The sequence below is a fragment of the Pipistrellus hanaki genome (assembly GCF_964339955.1).
Source record: "Pipistrellus hanaki genome assembly, chromosome: X".
NCBI lineage: Eukaryota > Metazoa > Chordata > Mammalia > Chiroptera > Vespertilionidae > Pipistrellus > Pipistrellus hanaki.
In genome coordinates this window covers 3,584,309-3,604,038 of record NC_140524.1, presented here as the reverse complement: position 1 = coordinate 3,604,038, position 19,730 = coordinate 3,584,309, and the positions used below count along the sequence as shown (strand labels likewise).

Genomic DNA, 19,730 nt, shown 5'->3' with positions numbered 1-19,730 from the left:
CTGAGAGATACCAGCCTACCCAGCCGGTAGGACTCAGGGAAGGCTCAGCGGTGGGTGTGGGGAGAGGAATTGAGGGAGCTGCTGGCCTGTGCATCATGGGGGTGTGATGGAGGGACAGGGGCAGCGTCCTGTGCCCCCTCCCCCGCTCCTGGTCAGCCTCATCGGGGCAGGAAGGACCACCTTACAGATGTTTAGTTCAAATGTGAAATGGACAGAGGAAGGACGGAAGATGGGCTTTCATGGGGGGGAGGGGGGCAGCGGAGAGGGACCAATGAGGTCTGTGTGGCTTTGGATTCATCTGGAAAGTTGTAATTACAAAATAAAACCGGATGGAGATGTAACATTGACTGGTGTTACATCTCCGTAGGTGTCCTGTTTGTCATATTGTTTTCTGCACTTTTCTGTGTATTTAATAACCAAATGGCAAAGCATGTGAAAAGATTTTGAGGAGCTGATTCTCTGGGAAGCTCAGAGCTCTAAGAAGGGGTTAAAGTAGAAAGCTGGGGATGGGGGTGGGCAGGAACCGTGTGGCTGCAAGCCTTTGTGTGTGTAAAGGCTTAAGCAGAGAAAAACCTCAGGAGACTGGCATCCGGCTGAGTGTGGGGGGGATGGTGGGGGCGGAGGTGCTTGGGGACCTTTCCTCCTAGCCCCGCCCAAGCCCCGCCCCTCCTCAGGCCCCGCCCAGAACCCCCGGCCCGCTGCAGCCCCACCCTCTTCCATGACGTCACCTCCCGTCTCTAGGTAACTTGGTGGGGAGCAGGGTGTCAAACAAAGCGGCCGCCCCTGCGGCTGCTACCTGCTGGCCCCTGTCCTCTCGGGCCCTTGACCCTCAGGCGCTCAGAGCCATGTCCCTGCCGATGCTCCCGGGCTACGGCTTCGAACGCTATGTGAGTAGTGAGGGCACCCTGGCTGGGGTCTGGGTCCCAGACGTGGCCAAGTCCCTGAGCCCCACTGAGGACCTCCCACCGCTGGTTCCCCTTCTGTGAACTGGGATCAACTGGACCAAACTTTGTAGGCTGGTGGAATCCTTACTTTCCGCTCCCCTCTCCCTCCCCTGCGTCTCCCCCTGCACCTGGATGCCTTGGCTAAATCAGATACATAAGTGGAGTCCTTAGAGGTGGGGGGATCCTGGAGAGTAGTAAGATGGCAGTGATGATCACAGTCATCTGTGGGCTTTTAAGACGGTAAGAGAGGCGCTGTGCTTTAATCGCCTTACACAACATTTGATGTTCCCAACATCTCTTTGTATTAAATACTGTGTTTGTTCCCATTTTACAGTTGAAGAAACCGAGGCACGGGCCAGAGTTACACAGTCTCAGTGGTGAAACGGGATTTCTTTCAGGCAACTGGTTCCCACAGCCCTGTGGGAAAGAGAGAGATACAGTTACTATTATTAAGTTGAAGAAGAATAACAAGAGTAATAACAAGGCTGGGGGACGGGGTAGATAGGAAGGGTTCCTTTCTAGAGAGATGCACCCAAACTTGGAAGAGTTTTTTCTTTATTTAGAATCAGGAGGGGTTCATTTCAAAACTAGATAAAGGTATAAAGCAAAACAACAACACACAATGTAAAAACCCCTGAGCGGGAAAGGACTTTTGCCAATGAATAGCATCTTATTTAAACAACAACAGATAAATAATTAGGGCTTTTGTTCAGTGAATTAACTACTTTTACTTGTGTTTTCCACTGTGTCTGTAGGAAGACGGTAAGTAACATACCAATGCGGGGGACCTCATTGGAGCCATTAAAGGTGTTTGTGTGACACTCTGGTAAGTTTAGAAAGCAGGAGGTGGAAGGAGGCATGGGATTTTATGGATTCTGAAGGAAGTTGTGGGCCCTAATGTGCAAGGTTTCTTTGTAACTTCCGCCCACCGCATTCCACTCCTCCAGGGGGGCTGACCAATCCAGCTTGCTTCTTGAACACTGGCTTGTTTATTTCTTGGCTGATGGGGAAGAGGCCGGCCCTCCAGCCTAGCATTGCCCTTTGGTAAGATTAGGTTGGCAACAAATAAGAAAGACCCCTGAGAGGCAGTGCAGAAAAAGATTCCAGAAGTAAACAAGCATGCTGTGCAAAAATAACAGTAATAAAAATGGAAAGTAGAGCCCACAGCTTTGAGCCCAGCAATATCTGAGATTACCGGTGCTTGCTTCTTGAGCAAGTACCACAGCTCTCAAATGCAGTGATTGAGTGGGAAGGAGAAACAGTGGTTGGATGAGATATTTTAAGATCTGCAAGGCTGTACTGAGTGTACTTTTTCTTTTAAAATTATTTTATTGTGAAGTACAACACAGAAAAATGCACAAAGGATCGTAGAATGAATAGCAAGAAATAAACATATTATCACTTGAAAAGCATCCCTCTTGACCTGAGTTGCCAGATTCAGCAAATAAAAACACATATCCCCAATATTGCATGGGACCTACTTATATCAAAAGACTAGAGGCCCAGTACATGAAAATTCATGCACTGGGGGGAGGGGGAGGGGTTCCTCAGCCCGGCTTGCCTCCTCTCACAGTCTGGGAGCCCGCAGGGACAGGTGACCTGGCAATTAGGGGAAGGTGATGCCCCATCACACCTCTGCTGCTGCCACTGTTGTCAGCGCAAGCCTCGACTGGCCCTGGTTACCTGAGTCTCAGGCCAGCCCTGGGCAGCTGGGGGGCTGAGGAGACTGGGCACTGCCATCTTGTGGCTGTGGGTACCATCTTTGAGGGTGGGGCAGTCAATTAGTATATTCCCTCCTCATTGGCTGTGGGTGTCGCCATCTTTGTGACAGTGTGAGGGTCAATTAACATATTCCCTATTTATTAGTTAGGATTATTTGTTGTTCATTTGATTTCAGAGAAGAAGGAAGAAGGAGAGAGATCAATGATGAGAGAGAATCATTTATCAGCTGCCTCCTGCATACCCCCTACTGGGGATTGAGTCCACAGCCCAGGTAAGTGCCCTTGGCCAGAATCCAACCTGGGACCCCTCAGTCTGCAGGCTGATGCTCTATCCCTTGAGCCAAACTGGCAAGGGCTATTTATTTATATTTTAATTTTAATTTTATGTTTCAATTATAGTTTCCATTCAATTATTATGTATTAGTTTCAGTTGCACAGCATAGGGGTTAGACAATCATGTACTTTACAGTGTCCCACCTGATATTTCCAGTACTCATGTGACACCACACATAATTATTACAATACTAGAGGTCCAGTGCATGAAATTTATGCACCTGGGGGGTGTGTGTCAGCCCAGCCTGCACCCACTCCAATCTGGGACCCCTTGGGGGATGTCCAACTGCCTGCTGTCAGACTGGGACTGCTGTCTCCTAAGTCACCTGCCTGCCTTCCTGATTGCCCCTAACTGCTTCTGCCTGCCAGCCTGATCACCCCCTAACCACTCCCCAGCCATCCTGATCAACACCTAACTGCTCCCCTGCCATCCTGATTGCCCTCAACTGCCATACCCTGACAGCCCAATCACCCCCAACTGCCCTTCCCTGCTGGCCTGATCTCCCCTAATTGCCCTCCTCTGCAGGCCTGGTACACCAATTAGGACTGAGCAGGCCAGCAGGGGAGGAGTTAGAATTGATTGGGCCGTCAGGGGAGGGCAGTTGGGGGCAACTGGGCCAGCAGGGGAGAGCAGTTAAGGACGACCAGGCTGGCAAGGGAGGGTTGTTGGGGGGGGACCAGGCTTGGCAGGGGAGGGCAGTGAGGGGCAACTGGGCTGGCAGAGGAGAGCAGTTGGGGGAGACCAGGTTTGGCAGGGAAGCGCAGTTTTTTTGGGGGGGGCAGGCCTGCAGGAGAGGGCAGATAGGGACGACTGGGCCAGCAGAGGAGGGCAGTTGGGGTGACCAGGCTGTCATGGGGGGGCAGTTGGGATGGATCAGGCCTGTAGGATAAGGCTGTTGTCTTGTCTTCAATACATTTTGAAAGCCAACTCTTTCTCTACTTCTCTGCAAAGCTTGGTTTGTCATAAATTAAATATCAAAATATGTTTGGGTCTGCTTCTAGACTTGTGAGTGTATTTGAAAAATTATTTATTTACTTTATGCCTCAGATCAATAGTCATGTGCACACAAGATAGAGAGGGAGAAGAAGAGGAAGAGAGAGGACAAACTAGGGAATGGCAGTATACTTATTAGATACCTTGGATGGTCATTCAACAAATCAGTATTTATATATTTAGTATCTTAGTACATGCCCAAGTCAGGTGGCTGCATTTAAACAATTATTGCACTTGTCTTGGGACTAAATGTGATATGTGTTGCTACAAAATTAATATTACTTTAAAAACCTGTACTTGGTTAAAAGATTGAATGTTCTCTGGTGTAGACTGGTCAGAAAGTCATTAAAGCCAAATCTGGCCTTTTTATCCCTTCTCTCCCTCCCCTGCCTCAATTATAGAGCCTTGCTTGCTGAATTGAATTATCAAGTGAAAAATGTTGGCCTCCCGGAGATAGTATAATTACTGGCTGTTTGGGTTTCAAATTATAACACTAGCTAACTTTCATTGCTTTTTCTCAGAAATTAAAAAAGAGTGTGTTTTCTCCCTTAATTAGCTGCTGGTTTCTGTCCCCAGCTAGCTGATGTGTAACCTGTACTTCTATCTCTAAAAGACAAGAAGTATTGTGCTTTCTAAAATAGAAGCATGCGTACCTCTGATGACATTACATTTGGTGTGAACTAATTGAAAACATTTGGGAAAGATCACAACTAAATTCCATACTCAGTATCTTTTCCCAGCAATTTACATGCTGGATTAAGAGAATCTCAGGCATATTGTAAAAAGCAATAGGATATTAGAGTTAAAAGGTACATTTCTAGTTAAAGCTGACAATCCTTTCTCCAGTATTTTGGACAGATGGTTGTATTGCTGATCCTGAAAGCCTCTAATGAATAATGAGGAGAACACTTTCCGCTTTTTATGAAGCTTCCTTGCCACCATCCTTGGAGGATTTATTGTTAATAGCCCATCATTAAATTTATAATGAAACAACTGTTTCCTTAATAAGAAAAAAAATATTTGAATTTACAACAGTAAAATAAAACAAATACAGGATCTATCTCTCTTACAAAAAGGTGCAGGCAATACCTTGAAATTTATTTTTATCTAGACTAATATAAGCCTACATATTCTAGTGGCCCAGTGCACGAATTCGTGCACTGCTGGGGTTCCTTGGCCTGGCCAGCAATCGGGGCTGATTGGGGCCATCTTTCCCAGTCCTGATTGGGTCTGGCTGCTGGGGGGAGGGACCATGGGAAGTTGGCCGGCCAGGGGAAGGGACCACAGGAGGTTGACTGTGAGAGTACATGACCACTAGGGGACAGCTTGTGCATTAAGCGCCTGCCCCGTGGTGGTCAGTGTATGTTATAGCTACCGTCCAGTTGTCCAGTCATTGGGTTGTCCAGTCATAACGGTCGCTTAGACATATATATATATATATATATATATATATATATATACACACATATATACACACACACACACATATATATATGAAAAATTATTCTATGGGAAATTTACCAGCAATTTAAATGATAAACACCTGAAAGAGAAAAGCACTATGAATAAAATACATAGTACACATTATTGACTTCATTATGTGATGTTAGATAAGTTAATTTATTTACTTTTTAAATAAATCTTTATTGTTCAGATTATTACAGGTGTTCCTCTTTTTTCCCCCCATTGCTCCCCTCTACCTGATTCCCCACCCCACCCCATGCCCTTACCCCCCACTACTGTCTTCATCCATAGGTGTAAGATTTTTGTCCAATCTCTTCCTGCACCCCTCAGACCCCCTTCCCACTGAGAATTGTCAGTCCACTCCCTTTCTATGTCCCTGATTCTAATATATTCATCAGTCCATTCTGTTTATCAGGCTTTTTATTCACTTGATTTTTAGATTCATTTGTTGGTAGGTATGTATTTGTTGTCATTTTGTTGTTCATAATTTTTATCTTTACATTTTTCTTCTTCCTTTTAAAAAAATATTTTATTGATTTTTTACAGAAAGGAAGAGAGAGGGACAGAGAGTTAGAAACATCGATGAGAGAGAATCATCAATCAGCTGCCTCTTGCACACTCCCCACCGTGGATGTGCCCGCAACCAAGGTACATGCCCTTGACTAGAATCGAACCCGGGACCTTTCAGTCCCCAGGCCAACGCTCTATCCACTGAGCCAAACCGGTCTTGGCTTCTTCCTCTTCTTAAAGAATACCCTTCAGCATTTCATATAATCCTGGGTTGGTGGTGATGAACTCCTTTAGCTTTTTCTTGTCTGTGAAGCTCTTTATCTGATCTTCAATTCTGAATGATAGCTTTGCTAGGTAGAGTAATCTTGGTTGTAGGTTCTTGCTATTCATCACTTTGAATATTTCTTTTCACTCCCATCTGACCTGCTTGACATTTCCCCCTTATTGGAATAGGCCCAAGAATCCTCTAATAGTTTCTACTATAGAGAGTGCTATTAGATGTGAGATATAGTGTAGCATATGAGCAAGAGTAGGCTTTCCCCCATTTAAAACTAAAAATGATTTGTAGCTACTTTTTCTTTTTTTAAAAATATTTTTTTATTGATTTTTAGAGATGAGAAGGTGAGGAGGAGGCGGAGTGGGTGGGAGAGAATCATTGATTGGGTTGCCTTCTGTACATGCAACCCAAGTATGTGCCCTCACCCAGAATCAAACTGTCAACTTCTTGGTGCACAGGATGACTCTCAAACAACTGAGCCACCCAGGCCAGCCTACTTGGCTTTTCTTGAGAAACAAATAAGTAATTAAGCTTAGGTTACCTTTCTTTTCTTTTTTAATTTTATTTTTTTGTTAATTCTTACTTGAGGACACCTTTCCATATATCTTTAGAGAGAGTGCAAAGAAGTAGGAGAGACAGAGAGAGAGAGAGAAACATCGATGTGAGAGAGACACATTGATTGGTCACTCCCTGCACACGCCCCAACCATGTATAAAATTCTTAAGGCAGCATAATACATTTCTGTTAAATAACTTTTAATCCAAGATAGGATTTACTTTTTTAAAAAGTCAGCTCAGTTGATTTAATTTAAATAAAGATTGTGAATTCATTTTAATTAATGCTGCTCACAACATGAAAAAATATGAATATTCATAGCAGTATTTTTATAATAACCAAAAGATGGAAACAACCCAAGTGCCCATCAGTAAAATGTGTTATATCCATACAATGGAATATTATCTGGCCATATTACAGAATGAAATACTGATATATGTACAACATAGATGAACCTCAAAAACATGTTACAAATAATATGCAAAGACTATAGGTTATATGATCAAATTTATGTAAAATGTGTGGAATAGGCAAATCTATAGAGATGAAAATATATTAATGGTTGCCTACACTTATTTGGGGTAAGGGGAAAAATAGGAAGTGACTGCCAGAAATATGGGGTACCTTTTTGGAATGATGGAAGTGTTCTAAAATTAGGTTATGGTGATGATTACATATATAACTTGGTAATTATAGTGAACTCCATTGAACTGGAATTTTAGATGGGTAAACTTTATAATATACTAGAGGCCTGGTGCAAGAAATTTGTGCATGAGTGTGTGTGTCCCTCAGCCCGGCCTGCACTCTCTCCAATCTGGGACCCCTTGGGGGATGTGCGACTGCCAGTTTAGGCCCAATCCTTCTCACAATTTGGGACTGCTGGCTCCTAACTGCTTGCCTGATTGCCCCTAACTGCTTCTGCCTGCCAGGCTGATTGCCTCCTAACCACTCCCCTGCCAGCTTGATTGATGCCTAACTACTCCCCTGCTGGCCTGATCTCACCCCCAACTGCCCTCCCCTGTTGGCCTCATCTTGCCCCCAACTGCCCTCCCCTGCAGGCCTGGTAACCCTAACTGCCCTCCCCTGCCAACCTGATTGCCCCCAACTGCCCTCTCCTGCTGGCCTGTTCGTCCCCAGCTCCCCTCCCCTGCTGGACATCTTGTGGTGGCCATCTTGTGGTGGCCATTTTGTGATGACATCACACAAGGTTGTGACACCACCTAGGCTTTTATTCTATAGGATAAGTTATACCTCATTAAAACTGTCCATATATATATCATATATTTCTGATATGAGAGCCTTTCTCTCTCTCTTTCTTTCCTCCTTGTCTTAAACATGGTTATGAGAAATTGTGAAATGTGGTATAAATTGGTAATTATAGTGAACTCCATTGAACTGGAGTTTCTTAAAAACTTTTTGTGTTTTGTAATTATACAAGTGATGCATGAGTACATTATAATGGAAAACAAGCCTAATACCCCAGTTAAACCAGTATGCTCACTGTCTGTCCTTTGAATATATTTTGGACTTTTCCACTCAATTATTGGAAATTTTAAAATTATTTACTTACCCACTTCCTTGACAGCATTCTCTTCCTCTTTCCATATAGATCTTAGCCTTTCCTGGAAACTTTAAAAAATATATATATTTTATTGATTTTTTTTTTTTTTAACAGAGAGGAAGGGAGAGGAATAGAGAGTTAGAAACATCAATGAGAGAGAAACATCGATCAGCTGCCTTCTGCACACCCCCTACTGGGGATGTGCCCGCTACCAAGGTACATGCCCTTGACCGGAATCAAACCTGGGACCTTTCAGTCCGCAGGCTGACGCTCTAACCACTGAGCAAAACTGGTTAGGGCGAAAATACATGTTTCTTGTTTTAGGAAGAGTGACTATAAAAGAGGAAGAAAGTCATTTGATTTAGTGGCTTAAATAGGTTATAAGCCTCTCAGGATGTGTGCCTTATCTGAAGTGTCCTGGACAGCATGAAGAGGTACCATGCACAGTGCAACTCAAACTGTCTCTGGGGCTTATTGTGCCGTGCAGAGACATTGCTCTTTTCCTTGTTGGTTTACAGTTTGGCTTTTTCCCGGAGGCATCATATTTTTCTCTGAGCCTTCATCAGACAGGACCCCTTAGTAGAACAGTTTCCCAACAACAGGATTATGGATGCGCACTAGTGCAAATGCAAAAAGATTTTTTGGGTTATTTCCTGAGTTTATCATGTTCCTACAGTTGTAGAAAGGGCAGAACCAGCTGTGTGTGTGTGTGTGTGTGTGTGTGTGTGTGTGTGTGTGTGTAACTCCCCAAAGCAAAGGGAAGGGAGAGGTGAGCATTTTTACTTCATCAATCAGACCTTAGAATACCTGAATTTGACCTGGTAACTCAACTGTGACAAAGTAACCAGCTTGGCCAGTTATGTATTTGGCATCCCAAAGGAAGGAATGGTTGCAATTGCTGGAGTGTGGGGAGTGATAAGGTCAATTCACAGGGCTTAAAGGTTGACTTAGACTGTGTTTTCTTCTTCACATGAGCTTGGTAATTGAAACAGAGATGTTTGTTTGACAATTTGTAGGACCATTTCCATCTCATTTTAGTTGAAACTAGTCATTTATTGCTTATGTGTTCATGTTCATACTTAATACTTAGTGAAAGTTACCTGAGTGGGACCTCTTCTAGTTATCAAGGAAAGTGGACTCTATCTTTCCTTTTATTGGTACTTAGAATTTTTATTGAGATCATTGTAAAGTCAAAAGCAGTAAGAGATAATACAGAGAGATCCTGTGTATCCTTTATCCAGTTTTCCATTGGTAATATTTTACAAAATTATAATATAATAACATAACTAGGATATTAACATTAATATTAACATAATCCACCAATCTTATCCAGATTTTCCCAGTTTTACTTGTACTAGACTCAATCCCTTAAAGGCAGGACAGATATTAGTACTGTAGAATGCCCTTTACAGCCACCAGCAGTGTGTGTATACTTAGTCTAATTTGTACATTTCACCACATGTGTAGGTTACTGCAACCATCACAACAGTGAAGATGCAGAATGTTTCCATTATCACAAAGATTCTTCCTGCTACCCTTTTATAACCATACCTATCTTCCCATCACCCCTACCCCCATCACCCCACTACAACATCCCTCACTTCTGGCAACCACTAATCTCTTTTCCATGTCTAAAATATTATTATTTTGAAATGTTATATAAATAGAAAAATAGAATCACAAACTACGTACCTCTTGGTATTATTATTTTTTCATTTGGCATCATTCCCTGGAGATTTATCCAGGTAGCTGTGTGTATCCTTTTTTCATTCATTGAAAAAAGGATACACACAGCTACCTGGATAAATGCTGAGTAGTATTCTATGTATGGGCACAGTTTCTTTACTGCAAGTAATGGCATACCTGACTAATAGAAGTTTAAACAAGCAAGGATTTATTTTTTTTCTTCCCAATCAGGAAGTGTGGAGGTGGGTGGTTGCTGGCATGCATTTAAAGTCTCATCTCGGTCTGAGCCAGCATCCTGCCCATGATCCCAAGGTACCTACTGTAGCTCTAGGCATCATGTATGCATCTTAAGGCAAGAAGAGGAGAGCTAGGGGCAGCGTCACCTGCATTTGTCCCTTGGCTTGAGAGGACAAAAGCCTTTTCCCAGAACAGACTTCTGAAAAGGTGGTGAGGACACCAGTGGAGTATTTAGCATTTTTTTTTTTTTTTTTTTTTAGTTATAAATGGTGACTGGCAATGGAGAAGAAATCTGGGAATGGATGTACCAATCAGCTACAATGAACCAGTGATTTTAATTGACTCTTAAATAAGTCTTTAGCATTCTTTTTATTGACTGGTGCTTTGAGTTGAATTATTTAGAGAAAAACAGAGTTTTTTTGAGGAAGGGGCTACATATCTCTTTGGATCTTGTTGATTTAAATTGTATTTTCACTCTACTGATTTAAGTACATTATCTATAATAATAAAATGGTATATGCTAATTAGACCAGATATCCTTTATGATGAAGCCAGGGCGGAGGGAAGCAGCCTGGGCCCCTGGTGCCGAGGGAAGCCACAGCTGGCAGCCGGGGGAAGGAAGGCCTACTCCTGCACGAATTTTTATGCACCGGACTTCTAGTTAAATATATAAAATGAATCTTACTGTTATATTCAGTTGATGGCTAAAAATTGTGAGTACAACACTTTTCCAAGTTAGGTTTGGAAAGAGAAGAAAATTAGCTTAAAAATGTTTGAAGTTTTTTTTGACATGACTTTTTATTTTTACATTTGGGATTTCTTTTTGAGTGATTTAGTTTTATTAATAAGCAATGATAGCTTTCATGCTCTTATGGTCCTGAGCTCTAAGATTTCACTATACTTGAAGCAATTTTGTTTTTATTTTCTCTGGGACGGTCACAGTATTTGCTGAGTGACTTATTTTTTCTCTATAAAAATACACAAAGGGTAAAAAGAAAAATGAATTTTTAAAATAAAAGCATACAGAAGGAGAAATAATAAACTATTCATGGAACAGAAGCAAACTAGTCCCAAATCTGATCAGGTAAGAGAACCTAAGAATGATAGTTTTAGGTAATTCTACATTATATTTTCTATTACCTGCAAAAGGTAGTTACAAATATATTGCTAACATATATTGAAATATAAATTATTGCTAGCTCTCTTCAGTCCCCAAATTTTCAATAACTGCTGGTGGCTGTAAAAGGCTTTCTACCGCACTCTCTATTATCTGTCCTTTTTCTTGCAATGAGAACTTTTAAGATTTACTCTCTTAGCAAGTGTATACTTACAATACAGTATTGCTCACTATAGTCACTATGCTGTACATTACACCCTATGACTTGCTTTATAATGGGAAGTTTGTACCGTTGAATCCCCTTTGCTCATTTCACCCACCACCCCAAACCTTTCACCTCTTGTAACCACCAATCTTCTCTGTGTATCTGTGAGCTAATTTCCCCCCCCCCAGATTTCAAATATAAGTGAGATCATATAATTGTCTTTGTCTGCCATATTTCACTTAGCATAATTCCCTCAATGTTCACCTTTGTTCTATTATATGTACCACATTTGCTTTATCCACCTATTGGTGGACCCTTAGGTTGTTTCCACGTCTTGGCTATTGTAAATAATGCTGTGATTTGAGCCCCACCAGATGGGAGGTGCGGCCTGAGGTTCCCTGGCCTGGTGCTGGGGCAGGGGGAGCAGCCTGAAGTCCTCTAGCTCAGCACCAGGATGGGAAAGCACACCTTGAGGTCCCCCGTCAAGCTCTGCCAGGCAGGGGGCATGGCCTCAGGTCCCCTGGCCTGGCGTTGGGGCGGGGGTTATGGCCTGAGATCCCATCAAATCCCACCAGGTGGGAGTGTGGCCTGAGGTCCCCTGGCCTGGTGCCAAGGCAGGGGGCATGGCCTGAGGTCCCCTGTCAGGCCCCACAGGGGTGGGGGAGAGCATAGCCTCAGGTTCCTGCTGATTTCTCATTAAAGCTCCTTAAGGGAACTTGGCCTTAGCTGTGGGTGCAGCTATCTTTTGTGATGAAGTGATGGTCAATTAGCATATTCCCTCTTAATTATATAGGATAATAGTCATTCCACTGGTGTGAGGTGATATCTCATTGTGGTTTTAATTTGCATTTCCCTGATAATTAGTGATGGTGAGCATCTTTTCATATATTTGTTGGCCATTTGTATGTCTTTATTGGAAAAATGTCTTCTCAGATCTATTTTTAACTTGGATTTATTTTTGCTGTTAAGTTATATGAGTTCCTTATGTATTTTAGATTAGCCCCTTATCAGATATATGATTTGCAAATATTTTCTCTCATTCAGTAGGCTGCCTTGAAACAAGAAAATACAAACAAAGAGACAAAGTTTTTTTGAATTTCCACTCAGACTTCCCTGCCAGTGCATCATGCTTTGCAAGAGGCAATTGCCCTGGCTGTATACAGTCCTGGCAAAGTGTTCAAGTTCAAGCAGCAAATTCAGGATAATGATTACCTCTGAAGATGGAGGCAAGGGCATGAGCTCTGATAGAGGGCTTCAGTGGTACCTAAAATGTTATATTTTATGCAGGGCTATGGAGTATGTCAGTGTTCACTTTGATGTGACATATGCTATTCATTGTATCAGATGTTGTATTGTCATAGATATTATCTTGAATTTTCTATTATTTTTATGTCTATATTATCTATAATAACACTCGATTTTTAAAAATATTTTCAGGCTTTATATGTGAGGAATTAGGTTTTATGTTCCCTTTTACTACCTATTTTTTGCTTGAAATTTTTTGAGATTTGTTCATATTGATATATGTAATTTACACCTCTGTATTACTATTCCATTTTATAAAGAGAACACCATTGAGGTATCTTTTCTGCTTCTGATGGACATTTAGGTTGTTTCCTATTTTTCACTCATAAAACACTGCTATAACAAGTCCAATATATAGCTCCTTGTGCACAGTGCGAAAAATATTTAGAGGTGGACTTGGTAGCCTCTAAGGCAATACACCTTTCAGTTTGCTAGGTATTGTCATAACTCAGAGGGATTTTCTGCTTCACTTTCCTACTAGCAGTGTATGTGAGCTGATGTTGGCCCACATCTTTGTTAGTCCTTGGTAGCATACTCCGGGCTTTTACTTCTCTGCCCAGATCCCCAGAAAAGAGGGGAGAGGAATGAGGAAGAGGGAGGGCAAGGTTCTACAATTAGGTGGAGAAGGTCAGCTGTGAGCAATATCCTGTTACATTTATTTTAATGAGCAAAAATCTTTATTCTCTGTTGTGGTGAAAATAATATTAGACTTCTATGAAACAACTCACATTTTTACTCTGAAGTAGAGGAGGTCCCTTCCACCCTGCCCCGTTTTTACTCTTTGCAAGTAAGTAGAATATGCCAGTTAGCAGACTAATGTTCTAAATGTTCACTTGCAGTAATAGTTATTTCTAAGTGTTTTAAATAGCATGGAGCATTGGGTTTATTCTTATTGCTTTCCTACGTTTTGAATTTGTTAAAATGAATTGAATTTTAAATGTGACACAACTTGATGGAGAAAGATTGATCATAATTATTTGCTACTCTAATATGCATTTTGTAATAGGAAAAAGAAATGACAGAAAATGTGTTTACCTTTTAAAACAAATAAGAAAAGTCTTAAAGAATGAGCTGGTCATTTTATGCTGTCTCTTGTGTTCACAGGTGGGAGAGGATAAGTACAAAAGAATTTTGGTGACTGAAGCTAAACATGGAAGACGTGAGACATTGCTGCACGGGCCAAAGACGACGCCCAATTACAGTATATATCCTTCAGCGTTGGGAAGTGCAGTACCATCCTGGGTTGCTTTTGATAAACATGTAAGTCACATAACATTGGGAGAAATGCGGTCTTAAAGTGTTATATGTGCTAAATATTAAGTAGATTTGAGAAAATAAGAGTCCTCAATGTAAATGTTAAGGCTAGTTTTTCCTCAAAAGCCACACTCAAGAACAAAGTGCCCTAAACAAAGAAACAAACCGATGATGCAGGACACTAAATGTTCACCTTTCTTGGCTAATGCTTACCAACCTTTATTTTTAAAAATTAATTTATTGTTTTCAATTACAGTTCATATCCAATATTATTTGTATTATTTGGTATTGGTTTCAGGTGTACACATAGTGATTAGGCAGTCATATACTTGACAAAGTGTTCCCCCTGATATTTCTAGTACCCACCTGGCACCATACAGTTACTACAATATCACTGACTGTACTTTATATCCCCATGACTGTTTTGTAACTACCGATCTGTACTTCTCAATCCCTCTACTTTTTTTTCACCCAGTCCTTCAACCGCCCCCTCCCCTGCCCCCCCCAGCAACCATCAGTCTGTTCTCTGTGTCTATGATTCTGTTTCTGTTTTATTTGTTCACTTATGTTGTTTTTTAGATTCCACAAATAAGTGAAATAATATGGTATTTTACCTACCTTCTTCTTATCTCCTAAGCTTTTCTTCTATAGATACTAAGAGTCTGGTCAGGCTGTCACTTTTGCTTAGTGAGTTGCCATTAACTAAATAATTTTGTTTGATTTTGAATGTCCCTTTAGATAGCAACAGAAAGATGCCTTCTTTTCTTTTTTACATATTAATTATGATCTCCCACCCCTGAGAACCAAAGGGTGCCATGGCAAGAGTTGTAGATGTGAAAGAAAGAGGTACTATTATTAGAGAAGTGTCTGAATTCTTAATGTGTATATATATATATATATATATCACACATATATATTTGCATATTGGCAGTTGACAAATATCCATTTGAATATCTTGAAAAGGGACTAAGATTGAAAGGAAAAACCCCAAGGTGACCAGTCATTTTTCATGGCTTTATTTATTGACAGCGCTGTTCACTGCTCCATGTTCTGTTTTCCAAAACAGAGCCTGTTTAGATTATTTAGGTCCTGTAATTAAAACATAATTCAGGAATACACAAAGAATTCCAACTTTAGTATTCTGTTTGCCAGGTGGTTTTTAACATGGGTTGGTTGGCAGTACTTTGATTCCATTGAAAATGTCAAATTTGGTAGAAGTGATGTATCCTATGTCTTTAGCATTAGGGTCGATCACTTAGAGCACATGATCTTTTGAAGACCAGTGCTGACACTTATGGAGATCTAACAGATGGCAGGGAAGCTTCTTTCTTGGGAAACCATCCCTACTTTGAACATGGACCAATACTTCTCTCTCTTAAAAAAATATTTTCAGTACCTGGCTCAGTGCTGGACTCAGAGTTCAGAAACAATTTCTGGGCTAATATACTTGGGTGGATCGTTTATGATTTTCTGTTAATATCAACCTTATAGGTGTTTGCACATAATCATTCTAGAATATTTAATTTGCAAGGGTAAAAGATTCTACTTTTACTTTTTGTGTCAAAAAGAGGATTATTTACAATACTTGAAACTGATTCACTGCTGATTAAGTATTGTTGTAGGTCACAAAATATTTAACTATTCTCTTGAATTTGAAGTTGAAAATTTCTTTTATTTTCTGTTTTTCTCAATATGTAATATGTACCTTTCAAGCTTATTTTGCAGACCTTTAGTTACTTACACAGTTATGTCGAATATTTCATGAAGTTGGAATAATTTTAGCTTCCAAGTACTTGAGAAAATGAAGAGCTTGCTCATTTCAAGCCTAACTAAATGCAACATAATTCTTTCAGTTATTTTATTGGTCAACTTCAATGAAATATTCATTAAGTTTTAAATGAGACACTAAGACTATGAAATATTTACATGCTATGATGAGATTGTGAACTACAGACTGGATCCTGGTTAATACCCTTAGCAAATTAAAAAGCACTTTCTAGATTCATGGTTCAACAAAACAAGTCAACACCTGTTAATCATTTTTTCTTAAAAAAATGAGACATTTTCAACTTGCTGCCAGTTTTTCAAATAGTTATTAATCATAGCAATATATCCAGGGTTACATTCTCAAACAGTACAAAGTGGAAATAAAGGCAGTTCCTTGGAAAGTGTATCAAAATTAATATTTGTAGATGCTCTTTGTACCCATCCAGATCCACATTAATGGTAGGGCATCTGCCTGCCCCAACTGAAGCAAGTACTTTGGCTAACAGTTTACATTTTTAACTCCCTTATGCAGTGTGGCTCTTGGCCAATGGGCATTGTATCACCCAGAGAAGCCTGAGAGGTTACAGTGGCCCCTTTACCACAAGAGGGGGCAGAAAATGGTTGACTGATTTGTCAAGGGTAAAGCGTTTGCTTCTTCAAGGTGGCAACTCTTTATTCTGATACTAGAGGCCTGGTGCACAAAATTTGTGCCCTTGTAGGGAGGGTCCCTCAGCCCAGCCTGCACCCTCTCGAAGTCTGGGAGCCATCAGGGATTGTCTGACTGATCACTCAGGCCCACTCCCCACCTAAGCCGACAATCGGACATCTTTAGCACTGCTGCAGAAGCAAGAGGGGCTTCTGCCACCACCACTGTGCTTGCCAGCCGTGAGCTCAGCTTCTGGCTGAGTAGAGCTCCCCCTGTGGGAGTGTACTGGCCACCAGAGGGCAGCTCCTGCATTGAGCATCTTCCCCCTGGTGGTTAGTGCGCATCATAATGACTGGTCGCTCTGCAGTTTGGTTGATTTGCATATTAGCCTTTTATTATAGAGGATAGGCTCATAGTTCCTGTGCATCCAACCAAAACCAAACTTCACATGAGAATGCATTCTTGTTTGGCTGCTCCCCCTCACTCCCTTCCAGGTTTCTCCTATGAGTATGTTCATAACAAGTCACATGCACATAAATCCATTTCAGGCTCTGCTTCTGTGGAGCCTGGCCTCAGACAACATCCCAGTTTTTATCCATAATTCTAAAAGCAACTACCAAAATGCTCTGTTCAGGCTGACCATCAAATTACAAGCAGAGAAAATACTATTTACAGTTACCAAAGCGAGCCAGTGTTTATTATCCTACTAGTAGCCCTGTGCATGAATCTGTGTGCCAGTAGCTCTCTGCCCACTGCCCCGCCCTCCTGTAGCTCTGCCCATCCTCTCCCCTACCTCCCTCAGAGCTTGCTGTCCTTCCCTCTCCTGTAGCTCTCTGCTGCCCACTTGTAGCTCTCCTCCCGCTGCCCTGCCCTCCTGTATTTCCATTTGTCTCCCCCCCCCCCCAGCCCCGGCACTCCATAGCTTCTGTCCTGTCCCCTCCTGTAACTCTCTACTGCCCACTTGTAGCTTGCTGATCCGTGATTTGGTTGTTATATGGTCATTACACTTCACGGCGTAATGACAATTTGCATATTACATCTTTATTATATAGGATATGGACCCTATGGCAGACATTTCTAGCTATTTATCTTTTGTTCTCTGACCCCTCCCCGCCTTCATCTCAAGGAGAGAGCACCAGTTTTATTCATGCTGGAGATCTGACCACTTGCAAGTGTTCAATGCCCCAGGCTACTTGCAGCTAGGGCCTGCCACGTGACTCACTTCTGGCCAGTGACATGACATATGAGTTAAGATTTATTAGATGTGGCTCCTGGGAAAGTTTTTTTTTTTTTTTAATTAAAACAGTCAGGCTCAGCAGATAATTTTTCCTGCCCTTTGCGCTATCTTTGTTTTTCTGTCTTGAACTAGGACATAACTCCTCAGGGCACAGCAGCCACCTTGTGAGTGCTGCTAATATAAAGGAGATCTAGGGCTCTGCTGCCATCATAGAGCCACCATTTCCAGGCCCAGGCTGTCTTCCCTGGACTTCTTGTTATGTGGGAAAAAAAATCAATCCCTATTTCAGAGATTCTCAGCCCAAGGAGGCCTTTAGAAATGTGGGAAGGTGTTTGGGTTGTTACAATGACTAGGAGCAGCACTGGACTGGGTGAGGTGAATGAGGCACTTGCCTTGGTTGTAAAATTTAAGGGGCACCCTAAAACTCAGCAATCAAGCCAGATAATATTTTAATGAAATATAAAAATCAAAATAATGCAAAAAATTCATGATGAACAAAATGCCAAGTTAAATATGGTTTTATTGGTTTCACAAAGGAAGGGAGAGGGAGAGGGAGCTAGAAACATCAATAGAGAGAGAGAATCATGGATAAGCTGCCTCCTGCATGCCCAACACTGGGGATCAAATTTGCAACCCAAGCATGTGCCCTGACCGGGAATCAAACTGTGGTTCATATGTTGATGCTCAACTGTTGAGCCATGCCACCGGGGAAAATGCCAACATTTTAAATAAAGACAGGATAAGTAACTGCTATGCTTAGCTATATTAGAGCCAGAGGCAAAAGGAAAAATTAAGAAATAATTGATTCCATCTTTATTTAACATTTAAAACATCTGCATTAATTTTGATGTTTTAAATCAACTTGCTCTAGAGCCCGCCCTACGTGGGAGGTGCTGCTGCTATTGGGTGGCTGGGGGCCAACTAGGATTTTACATCCTGCAATGTGGGCAGGGCAACTGCACACTGCAGAGAATGTTTTTCCTAAATTGCCAATTGAGAAACACAGTTCTACTTGATTAAAACTCCTGGCATTGGCGGAATTATGCAAACACCCAAACATAATTTTGCCTGGTAACACACCCACCTTCCAAAGACTAATTATTTTATTGGATTCATTTAAATATAAACAAGCACCTATTCACTCACCCAATTAGTTGCAGTCATCCCAGCACCTCCACAAGGAAGCAGCAAATCTGGATTGGTTCTTACTCAATAAATGAGGGATTGTTTATAAGAAGTGGGCCAGGTGCCAGGGTTCTTGAGGTTGTGTGCCAAAGGCCCTGGAACTGTCATGTAATGTTCACCTTAAAAATACAATAGCCAGTTGTTTTACCAGTAAAAATGAGTTTATTCAGAAATTGCAGAGCAATTGCAATTTTGGAGGATGTACAAAGTATAATACAGGAAACCATAGGCAAGTCCAGAGAACAAAGGAGGGGAGTATTGCTTTATAGAGACCGAGAAGGAAGTTGGGAGGGGAGGTAATAAGAAAGAGTTCACTGGAGGCAGTGAGACTTCAGGGTGGAGATGGCTGCTTCTTGGCTAAATTGTGGCATTTCTCATTGGCTGGGTTGTTGCTGGGCAAGGAGAAAAATCTTCCTTTTTTCTGCTGGAGTAATAAGTAAGCCTTTTCCTGTTGGGGAGTACGAAGTATGCTGCTTCAGGCTGGTGTCTGCAGAAGGCAGTGGGTGACTGTGTATGAGAGCTCTCCCTTTAGGGCAGTGGTTCTCAACCTTCCTAATGCCTCTGCCCTTTAATACAGCTCCTCATGTTGTGGTGACCCCCAGCCATAAAATTATTTTCTTTGCTACTTCATAACTGTAATTTTGCTACTGTATGAATCGTAATGTAAATATCTGTGTTTTCCGATGGTCTTAGGTGACCCACAGGTTGAGAACGGCTGCTGTAGAGCCTAAG

General features: G+C 41.7%; 1 protein-coding gene across 1 annotated transcript in view; it reads left to right on the top strand.

Moving 5' to 3' along the window:
• Positions 1-760: 760 nt before the first annotated feature.
• The window catches only part of EFHC2 (EF-hand domain containing 2), a gene marked incomplete at its 3' end in the record, with an annotated part of 139,345 nt that continues 120,375 nt past the window's right edge, over positions 761-19,730 (top strand). The window contains exons 1-2 of the mRNA XM_084870884.1: positions 761-887; positions 14,014-14,169. Coding sequence (XP_084727010.1) covers positions 846-887; positions 14,014-14,169 — 198 coding nt within the window. The 5' untranslated portion in view covers positions 761-845. The remainder of the gene's footprint in view (positions 888-14,013; positions 14,170-19,730) is intronic.